This window comes from Crocuta crocuta, unplaced genomic scaffold, assembly GCF_008692635.1.
Source record: "Crocuta crocuta isolate KB4526 unplaced genomic scaffold, BGI_CrCroc_1.0 scaffold267, whole genome shotgun sequence".
NCBI classification, from domain to species: domain Eukaryota; kingdom Metazoa; phylum Chordata; class Mammalia; order Carnivora; family Hyaenidae; genus Crocuta; species Crocuta crocuta.
Window position 1 is genome coordinate 2455243 of NW_027531899.1, and position 12051 is coordinate 2467293.

Sequence of the window (12051 nt, forward strand, 5' to 3'; positions counted from 1 at the left end):
GAGAGCAGAGGAGGGTCAGAGAGAGAGGGAGACATAGAATCGGAAGCAGGCTCCGGGCTCTGAGCTAGATGTCAGCAGAGAGCCTGATGCGGGGCTAGAACCCACGAACTGAGAGATCATGACCTGAGCCGAACTGGGACGCTTAACCGACTGAGCCACCCAGGTGCCCCTTTTGGACATGTTTTTAAAATGCAACCAGTGGTCCTCTGAGTACAAATTGTTTACATTCCTACCACATACAAAATACACTCAAGAAGCACCAGAAGGCTCACCCATTTACAGCATCAACTGCAAGTCCAGGATTTCCTTATCTAAATTAGGTTCGCCGTGGATGTGGATGGTCTTTTCCTGACACACTCTCTCTACCCTAGCAGCCAGTTTGAGTGAACCACCTAGAGGCTGGATCTTTCACGCCTAGTCAAGCCTTCAGATGACTGAAATCTCATGAAAAACCCAATCCAAAAGCACTCAGCCAATCATTCCTGAATTTCTGACCCACAGAAACTGTGAGAGCTGTTTATTATTATGACAAGTCATTAAGATTCAGGGTAATTTGTAACACAGCCATTGATTATTATGGAAGCCTTTTAACCATTCATTAAATTGACAAATTTAGCTAAAAATTCAATGCATGTTGTAGGCATGAAAAAATTGAGATTCCTATTCTTCCCCTAATTGGTCATTATTTATTAAAAATTTTTTACAGTATAGTTAGCATACAGTGTTATATTACCTTCAGGTGTACAATATAGTGATTCAACAATCCTATACATTACCCAATGCTCATCATGATCTTGATCCCTTTCATCAGTTTTACCCATCCTCCCTTACTCCCCACAGTAGCAACCATCTGTTCTCTAAGGGTCCGCTTTTTGGTTTGTCTATTTTTTCTTCATTTGTTTCTTATTTTTTAAAGTTTATTTATTTAAGTTTGAGAGAGAGAGAGTGCACAAGATGGGGAGGGAAAGAGAGAGAGAGAGAGAGAGAGAGAGAGACAGAATCCCAAGCAGGCTCTACGCTGTCAGTGCAGAGCATGACACAGGGCTTGATCTCATGAGATGATGATGAGATCATGACCGGAGCGGAGATGAAGAGTTGGATGCTTAGCCAATTGAGCCACCTAGGTGCCCCTTGTTTTGTTTCTTAAATTCCACATATGAGGGAAATCACATGGTATTTGTCTTTCACTGACTTACTTTATGTAGCATTGTAGCCTCTAGATCCATCCATGTTATTGCAAATGGCAAGATTTCATTCTTTTTTATGGCTGAGTAATATTCCACTGTAGATATGCCCCGCAACTTTATCCATTCATCAGTTGATGGACACTTGGGCCACTTCCATAGTTTGGCTATTGTAAATAATGCTGCAATAAACATGAGGGTGCAAATATCTTTTCAAATTGGTGTTTTCATATTCCTTGGGTAAATATCCAGTAGTGGAAATACTGGGTCCTACGGTAATTCTATTTATTTTTTTCAGGAACCTCCATACTGTTTTCTTCAGTGGCTATACCAGTTTGCATTGCCACCACAGTGCCTGATGTTTCCTTTTTCTCCACGTCCTCACCAATACTTGCTATTTCTTGTGCTGTTAATTTTAGCCATCTTGACAGTTATAACATGGTATCTCATTATGGTTTTGTTTTGCTTTTCCCTGATGATGAGTGATGTTGACCATCTTTTCATATGTCTGTTAGTCATCTTGTCTTATTTGGAGAAAAATTTGTTCATGTCTTCTCATTTTTAAATTAGATTGTGTGTGTGTTTCTGTAAGTTTTTTATATTTTGGGGGTACTAGCCCTTTATCGGATATGTCATTTGCAAATAACTTCTCCCATTCAGTAGGTTGCCTTTTAGTTTTGTTGACTGCTTCTTTTGCTGTGCAAAAGCTTTTTATTAAAAAAAATTCTTTAGAGGCGCCTGGGTGGCTCAGTCAGTTGAGTGTCCGACTTCAACTCAGGTCATGATCTCATGGTTTGTGCGTTCGAGCCCCGCGTCAGGCTCTGTGCTGACAGCTAGCTCAGAGCCTGGAGACTTCTTCAGGATTCTTTGTCTCCCTCTCTCTCTGACCCTACCCTGCTCATGCTGCTTCTCTCTCTCTCTCAGAAATCAATAAATACATTAAATTTTTTTTTGTTTATGAGAGAGAGAGAGAGAGAGTAGCACACAAGCAGGTGAGGGGCAGAGAGACACAGAATCTGAAGCAGGCTCCAGACTCCGAGCTGTCAGCACAGAGCCCAACATGGGGCTCAAACTCACAAACCATGAGATCATGACCTAAGCCAAAGTTGGACACTTAACCAACTGAGCCACTCAGGCGTCCCAAAAGCTTTTTATTTTGATGTAGTCCCCAAAATTTATTTTTGTTGCTTCTGTTACCTCAGGGATCTATCTAGAAAAATGTTGCTATGGATGATGTCAGAGAAATTACTGTCTATTCTGGCTTCTAGGATTTTAATGGTTTCCTGTCTCACATTTAGGTCTTGAATCCATTTTGAGTTTATTTTTGTGTATCGTGTAAGCAAGTGGTCTAATTTTCCCAGCATCATTTATTGAAGAGACTGTTTTTTTTTTTCCATTGCATAATTTTGCCTTCTCTGTTGAAAATTAATTGACCATATAGTCATGGGTTTATTTATGAATTCTTTATTCTGTTCTATTGATCTATGTGTCTGTTTTTATGCCAGTACCATACTGTTTTTGATTACTACAGCTTTGTACTATATCTTGTAATCTGGGATTGTGATACCTCTAGTTTTGTTCTTTTTCAAGATTCCTTTGGCTATTCAGGGTTTAATTTGCCATTGTTTAAATAGTCAGGCACTCCATTTAAACAAAAATGACACTGAAATCTTTATAAAATGACAATAACTGTGTTATGAATTCTCTCATTTGGTGAAGACATGCCTATAAAGACTAATATTCAATACTTTCTCACCATTGTGAACTGGCTGATGTAGAAAAGTTCAGGCCACGCCTAAAGGCATTCTCATGTTCCTTATGTTCTTAGAGTTTCATATCTGTATGCATTCCCTGATGTGCTTTAAGGGCTGAACCATATCTGAAGGCTTTCCCACACTTCTTACACATGTAGGGTTTTTCACCAGTATGAATTCTCCCATGTTGAGCAAGGTTTGAAGCACGACTAAAGGTCTTCCCGCATTCCTTACAATCATAGGGTTTCTCACCAGTATGAATTTTCTGATGTTGTGTAAGGTATCCATACATTTTAAAGGATTTCCCACATTCCGTACATTCATAGGGTTTCTTATCAGCATGGATACTCTGATGTGCAGTAAGGTGTGAACTACGTCTAAAGGTCTTCCCACATTCCTTACATCTAAAAGGTTTCTCATCAGTATGAATACTCTGGTGTAGAGTAAGATTTCTATAGAAAGTAAAGGTTTTCCTACATATCTTACACTCATAGGGTTTCACACCAGTATGAATTTTTTTATGTTGATTAAGATATCCATGCAAGCTAAAGGTCTTTCCACACTCTTTACATTCATAAGGTTTCTCACCAGTATGAGTTTTCTGGTGTTGAACAAGGTTTGAGGCAGTACTATAGGCCTTCCCACATTCCTGACATTCAAAAAGTTTCTTACCAGTATGACTACTCTGATGTCGAATAAGATTTCGATACAAAGTAAAGGTTTTTTTACATTCTTCACATTCAAAGTGTTTCACACCGGTATGAATTTTCTCATGTTGATGAAGGTATCCATATAAGCTAAAGGCTTTTCCACATTCCTTACATTCATAAGGCTTCTCACCAGTGTGAGTTTTCTGATGTTGAAAAAGTTTTGAGGCAGTAGTATAGGTCTTTCCACACTGCTTACATTCAAAAAGTTTCTCACCAGTGTGAATATGCTGATGTCGAATAAGATTTCTATACAAGGTAAAGGTTTTCTTACATTCCTTACATTCATATGGTTTCCCACTTTTATGAATTCTCTGATGTAGAATAAGGTATGAGGCAGTGGTATAGCCCTTTCCACATTCTTTACATTCATATGGTTTTTTACCAGTATGAACACCCTGATGTACGGTAAGTTGATGACTTCTTTTAAAGGCCTTCCCACATTTCTCACATACATAAGGTTTCTCATTAGTATGGATTTGCCCATGTTCAACAAGGTTTGAACGCCTACTAAAAGCCTTCCCACATTCCTGACATTTGTAGGGTTTCTCACCAGTATGAATTCTTTGATGAATTCTAAGGTGTCCACCTTGACTAAAGGCCTTCCCACATTCCTGACATTCATAAGGCCTCCCACCAGTGTGGATTCTCTCATGCTGAACGATGTGTGAGGCATAAATAAAGGTCTTCCCACATTCCCTACATTCATAGGTTTTCTCACCAGTATGAAATCTCTGATGTACAGTAAGTTGATAGCCGCTTTTAAAGTTCTTCTCGCATTCTGTACATTGATAGGGTTTCTCACCAGTATGAAATCTTTGATGTAGGGTAAGTTGATAGCCACTACGAAAGTTCTTCCCACATTCTTTGCATTCATAGGGTCTTTCGTCAATATGAAGCCTGTGATGTAGAATAAATTGATAGCCACTACTAAATTTCTTCTGACATTTCTTACATTCATAGAGTTTTTCTCTGTTATATATGCTCTGATGTTGTATAGAAGATACATCTTTTTCATAAGTGGGTATTTCTAGATAGCTGATTACCTCACAATGTAAATTCAAATCTGAAAGAAAAGAAGAAAAATGAAAAATATTTATATTTCTTATACTAGAGAATATGGAACTTCTATGAAAGAAATATGAACCAACACTTGTAATAAATGAAGTGCTTACTGAATTGTAAAATATGGTTATGAAAAATTTGAAAGGTCAAGAGTTCAGAGATGTATGTGAAGTTATGTAACATAGTGAAGTTCCTGAAATTTAAGTGTGAGCCACGATCTTTGGCAAGCCTGTTATAAATCTGATATCCTGCCTGGGTCACAGACAACTACATTAAAAGTGAGAGGAAAAAAATACCTTGGATGGTATCTTATTTTGAATCTTTCTATCACTGATTTAAATGAAGATCAAAGGTTAAGAATTCATCCTACGTTTGTCTTTACTCTTGGAATATGATCCAAACCCCTTTCTGAGGACAGCAGGACTCCTCCTTACTTATATGGTATCATGTCCAAACACTGACTCCCCTGCATCCTGGCTCCTTCTTTTCAGAATTTAGGATATGGTACAACCTTCTGTATCACTTGATACTTTCCACAGATGGTTTCATCTGACCAGAATCCTTAGATGTGGGCACTTTGTAGGCTGATCCTTCTCATCCTTTAGTCTCAGGATGAATGTCCTATCCCTTAGAAAGGCTGCACCTGCTAACTCTAAGTATTACATCTATGTCTCCCTTTTTATGTTCTAGCACTTCATTCTTTCCACTATCCCTTTGTTTCCAATTATGATATCATTAATTTTCTTATTTGATATTCTGAAGCTAGGAGTATTGCACGGATCATCTGTATAGGAACTAAAACACTATGAACATGACAGAATTTTGATTTGGTGAAGAGTCACAGTGAGTCAGTAGCTACTGAGGGGAGTGACCTGGGTCAGCACATTACTTTCACAAAGAATGATGACAAATGTTTCAAAGCTGCAATAATGTAGTCTTATCTGAATATGCCTGAGACCAAAGAGAACATTCTCACTTACAGGACTAGTGGTATAGGACACAGGGGAGAGAAAGATCGCACGACTTGAGAGAGATGCTAGGGAAGCAGTGACTTCCAGATCAAGAACAAAACAGTGACTTTCGCATCAAGACCAAAGACAAGAAGTGAATTTTCAGGACAGAGATGGAAGATGCAATGAACTGACTCATGAGCTGATCTGATATTCATCATGTGCAATGGAAAGGTCTTGGACTTGGAGAAGTATGTTGAAAGGGTCAGGAAAAGGAATTTACAGAGCCAGTTGGTCATGTGCAACTCGAGGGATGGAGTTCTTCTGGTGAATAATGATAACAATAATGTGTGTTACATCTGATAGAAATGTAATGATAAACATTAAAATACCATAGTAATTTTCTGTTGTTGATGACAGAACATTGAAGACTTCAAAAATTATCAAATGAAATTCAGAATACATAACCAGAACTTAAATAAAATCTCCATAAGTCTGAAAAAAAAGATATTAAAAAATGTTTAAATCTTTATCTGTTTTCAAGAGAGAGAGTGAGTGTGTGTGTGTGACCAGGGGAGGGGCAGAGAGAGTAAAACACAGAATCTGAAGCAGGATCCAAGCTTTGAGCTGTCAGCACAGAGCCTAACACAGGTCTTGAACCCGCGAACCACACGATCATGACCTGAGATGAAGTCAGTTGGCTTACCCAACTGAGCCACCCAGGCCCCCCTCCTTATTTGATATTCTAAACAATTCCCTAAACTTTCCCAAGAGCAGATACAATCCTTCCTATTTTCATCACTGAATTACAGGGTTCTGAGGTATCGAAGGTACTAAATAATTAACTGATCTTACTTATCTTCAGTTCTGATATTCCTCCTCCATTCTAAATGTGCTAAATCTGTGTTGGTTCCTCTCTTTTATTACATCCTCTCTTCCTTTTCCTTATTTTCAAGGCCAGCCATCCTTCTACTTCCCTGATGAGTATTTTGATGCTTTTTTAGTCAATTCACAGATATGTACTCGAATAAAATAAGAAATTCCTTCCATTTGGAGATGCTGGAGAGAATCAAGAAATCATAATGTGGAGGAATGTTTTAGGGTATCAGAGTGCCTGGGATTGTTAAAAGGAAATATCAGATATAAGCTGGAAGATGATAATCCAGATTCAGAAAAAGACTCAAGAGTATCAATGCAGAATGAATGGGGTATCAGTCAAGGGCAAACAGTATTTATCTGTGACTCAGTTGTGGGATGTGTATACCAAGTGGAATGATACATACTCTGACACTGAAAATAACAGCAACATCAGGAAACAAAAACACTTGATCTAGAAAACTAAAGGCTCTCTAATTAAATGCTAGATAAATAAATGTAGTGGATAACCAGCAGAGGCAGAATGGATAGCCACACACACTTTGACTTGGATGTCAAGACTAATGATGACACACATACATCAGGAAAGTGTGAAAAGATTTATTACTCATATAATGAGGCTTCCTAGAAAGAACAGAGTGGTTCCTAAATAGGTCTGAAAAGGACTTGAGTAATTTGAAAGAGGCTGACTTAGGTTTTTTTTTTTTTTAAATGCTGGTTAGAGTGTGGTACAAGGCTGAGGGTTCCTGGGCATGGGGTTTGCATGGTTTGATCTTTCCATGGGAACCAAAGTAGGAAGCTCTCAGGCTGTTTATCAGCTTCCCCAAAAGTGGGGCAGAAGGAGAGGTGGGGATTGAAAGCTGTCAGCAGTCAAAAATAAAAACTAGAGTCAGTATCTTTATTATACTAAGGAAATAAACACTGAAACTAGAGAAATATAACCAGGCAAAAGATGAAAATACTACATTTCAGAAGGTACAACATCCAGCCAGTAATGCCCAGAGAAAAGCAGTCACCTCAACATGAATTAAATGAACATTTACTAAAAATGTTTAGAAAAAATATCAAAGTTAAGTGAGGAGAAAGCAGAAAGAATAAAAATAAAAAACCAGAATTTAATGAGTTTGGAAAAAGAAAATCAACATATAAATTCAAAAAGGTTTCTCTTGGGAAAAAAGTCAATGCGATGGCATACTAGCTAAACGAATCAATAAAAGAAGGGAGAACAAACAAAAAAATTAAAATTGTAAAAGGGAATGACAAACATAGGAGAATATTGATCAAAAACTATCCTACAAAGGACAAAAATCTGAAACAGGTTAATTTTCATGGAATAGAAAAAAATATCAAAAAGGCTAGTAGTTGGGGTGCCTGGGTGGCTCAGTTGACTGAGCTTCTGACTTTTGATTTCGGCTCAGGTCATGATACCAGAGTCAAGGGATCGAGCCCCATGGCAGGCTCTACACTGAATGTGGAGCCTGCTTAAGATGCTGTCTTTCTCTCTCTCTCTCTCTTCCTCCTTACCTCCCTCCCTCCCTCTGCTCCTCTCCCTTGCTCTCACACACACTCTCTCTACAAAGAAAAAAGGTTATTATAGCAAAGAGCACCCTGATCATTTACACTGTCATCTCTAAATATCCAATATTATGAGCAGAGAATCCTTAAAGATGTTTATTTTTTATTTTATTTTATTTTATTTTATTTTATTTTATTTTATTTTATTTTATTTTATTTTATTTTATGAGAGAGAGACTCCACGCTCAGTGTGGAACCCAGTGTAGGGCTTGATCCCATAATCCTGGGATCATGACCTGAGCTGAAATCAAGAGCCAGATGCTCAACTGACTGAACTACCCAGGCGCTGCTAGAAATGTTTAATTCTAAGATTGAGGCAGGAAAGACACACGATAATTCTCACAAATCTTGAGCCAAAAAAGAAAGGAAAATTTAAAAGATTTATGGCTTTGCTGAAAAACACATGCTTCTAAAAAAGAAAAAAGAAAAGAAAAAAAGAAAAACACACGCTTCTGACTATTATGCTGTGTTTGGCCATAATTGTGGGGGGACAAAAAAAAAAAAAACGCCAGAAAAAATGATCATGTTAGACTAAGCATATTAAGTAAATGAAATATAGATAAAAGTATAATGATGGGGTGCCTGGGTGGCTCAGAGAGTTGAGCAACCAACTCCTGATTTTGGCTCAGGTCATGACCCCAGGGTCATGGGACTGAGCCCTGTGTTGGGCTCTATGCTGAGTGTGGAGCCTACTTAAGATTCCCTCTCTCTTCCTTTGTCCTTTCCCTGTGCTCTCTCTCTCAAATTAAAAAAAAAAAAAAAAAATTCTTCTTCAGATAACAGAAACCATTTTCCAGTTATTTTTCATTAAATAGTGCATTACTAAAAGTCAGATATATTTTCCTGTCCATTCCAATCAATTTATATTTCAACATAACCAAATAGCCAAATAGATCGTGTCAGTAAAAAACTGTAGAAATAGGGGTGCCTGGGTGGCTCAGTTGGTTGGGCGTCCGACTTCGGCTCAGATCATGATCTCATGGCTCACGGCTCTTGGGTTCGAGCCCCACTCGGGCTCTGTGCTGACAGCTCAGAGCCTGGAGCCTGCTTCAGATACTCTGTGTCTCCCTCTCTCTCTGACCCTCCTCTGCTCATGCTGTCTCTCAGAAATAAATAAAACTTAAAAAAAAAAACACCCTGTAGAAATCATGACAGAATTGAAAGAAACAACCTTGCAATTCCCAATCATACTACGCATAGCGTTGTTACAACTATGAAGAGAGTAATCACTGCAGAACCGAATGCTGTCATAATAGCAAAGCAAGATCAGAGGGACTTCTGCTCAGTTACAAAATCAAAACGCTTAACTGAATGGAGGAGTCAAGCTGTTCACTTAATTGAGTTTTAATGTTCCAACACTAATAGTGCAAGCCAATACATGTGTCTTCTGATAGAGTACACATAACCTATGACGTACTTCAGCCACAAATGTTTAATGTGAATCCTCAATACAGAAAATAATTTCCAATCTACAAGAATACAAAGGGTAGAGAATAAACAAACTATATCATGGACAGTACTGAGATAAGTTCAAAAGACAGCAAATTTTGCAGTATAAGTGGCCTTGTCTCTTCACAGTGTTAGTATCATAAATAAAGGGGATGTTTTAGATTAAGAGGTATTTCAGTGATATAATAACCAGACAGAATGCACGGTCTTGTATTGGGAGACTGATTGAACAAATCAGATTGGGCCAAATGGGGTAATATGAATAGAACTTGGGTTTTGAAGATGCAATAAAATAAAAATGTAATAGAAATAGAAGATAGAAAAATCACTGATAAAGAAATCAGGTTATAAGACAGTAAGAATATGAATGTCCCTTTAATAACAAGAGGAAAATGTATATGCATGTGTGTTTTATATCCACTAAGGTGTTAATGTGGTAGGAATAAGATATTTTAATATCTTGAAAACATTTTTGCCTGTCTCTATTTTCTAATTTTCTACAATGCACATGGAGGATTGCTTAATGAGGTTTATTAATTTTGTGTTCATCTATTAACACAGCATGAAATAAACCAAATATTGACACAATCCAAAGTCTAATTGGGACATTTAATAAGCATGGACCTAGAACTTCACAGCTCTAAGCCAAATATTGCAGAATTCAGCTCCTTTTCAGTCACAAATTACTTATAAAAACAGACCACAAACTGGGCTATAAAGCAAGTTTCTACATATTTTAAAGGACCAAAAGCATACAAATTATGTTGTCTGATCACAAGTTATATTAGAAATCAATATTTTTATAAAAATATATATTTCCAACATATATTGGGAAATTAAGAAGTGCTTGTAGTTGATCAATGCACCAAAACAAACTGTGCCCTATGATATAATAATAGTTATAAACTTTAAAAATCAATATTTTGACTGAAAATTAGAAGCAAATGGAACTGTACATATGCACTACCAAGTTGGTAAATTTGCTTCTCATGGGGAAACAATTCTAAAGCCATGTTCCATGTACACTGGGGCGAACAAATAAGTAAATGGATGCTGGATGGTGGAAGCCAATTTTGTCACTGTCAGAGAAGAAAGTTACAGATAAATGAGACAAGAAGGCTAGAATGCATCCTGAAATACTGGATGGAGACATCCATAAGAACTCATGTTTAGCTTAACATAAATACAGAAAGATATAAAACAATTACAGATATATGTACATATACGAGGGTGACTATGCATACATTTACTGTTTAGAGGGCATAGAAGCAGTGGCATACCAGCAGCAATTCTAGTTCTCAGATCTTGGTTTCTAAATACCACCTTCCAATAAAAGAAACCAGGGCTCTTAGGAGAAATGGCTGATTCTAGGACCAGGGAAGGGGAAAAAACAAAATGAATCTGAAAACTGAACCAGGAAAGAAATCCCCACAAAACAAAAGGATGGAGATATTATATGGACACAGGAACCAAACTCAAAGAGCTATCAATGACCAAAGCAAAAGAAATAGCATTTAATTATAACTCAAAGTCAAAAATAAACATGAATGAGTCCACAATGAAATAAAGGGGGAAGAGACAAATCTTTTATACAGAATTCCAGATAAAATATGTAAGTTTCCTACTCTACAGAAGGTTAATTACCAATCCGGCCCCCTGCTCCCAGGATAAGCTAGACTTCGTGAGCTGTTTCTAAAGAGTAGAGTATGGAAAAGGAAAAATAGTAACTTTGGAGGGGAGAAAGAAGGTAAACATCATCAATGAAGTCACATGGATATCATGTACTGTGTATATGATGTGATGAAAAAGACATCTCACTTCTACTGCAGTCTTTCTAAAAATCCCTATCTCCAGTGTAAGCAAGAGAAAAACACCAGACCCAGAATAGGGAATATTCTGCAGGATACCTGGCAGGGTCTGTCAAGACAAATTCCTGAAAGACAAGGAAAGATTGAAAAATTGTCACAAACCAGGAGAGAATGGGAGAGAGACTGGGAGACATGAAAAATAAATGCAGTGTGATAGATACCCTGATTGGAAGGATCCTGGAACAGAAAACTGACATTCATGGAAAAACTGGTGAAAATACACAAATAAGAGTCTCGAGTTCAGTTAATACCAATGTCATTTTCTTAGTTTTGACAAATGTATCTGAATGATGTTAAGATGTTAACAATGGTAGAAATTAGGAGAGATATATACAAGAAGTCTCTCTACTATCTTTGTGACTTTCTATAAATCTAAAATCATTCTAATATAAAGTTTATTAAAGAAAGATAATTACATGCCACCTCTGTAGTAGTCTGGGCAAAAATGTTTAACTTTATTCTAATCATAAGAAGAAAACATCAAACCTAGAAAGCAGACATTCCACAAGAAAACTAAACTGGATTCTACAAAATAATCACAGGGGGGAAAAAAAAGGTAGGATGACAGTAGGAAAAAGCCTCATATCCAAATGCAGTATATGAATCTGGGATGGATCCTGGAA

At 37.3% G+C, this 12051-nt stretch overlaps 1 protein-coding gene across 1 annotated transcript in view; it reads right to left on the bottom strand.

Moving 5' to 3' along the window:
- Positions 1 to 502: 502 nt before the first annotated feature.
- Positions 503 to 12051, bottom strand: part of LOC144239609 (uncharacterized) — a 29178-nt gene continuing 17629 nt past the window's right edge. The window contains exon 5 of the mRNA XM_077773721.1: positions 503 to 4711. Within this exon, the coding sequence (XP_077629847.1) occupies positions 3009 to 4711 (1703 nt within the window). The 3' untranslated portion in view covers positions 503 to 3008. The remainder of the gene's footprint in view (positions 4712 to 12051) is intronic.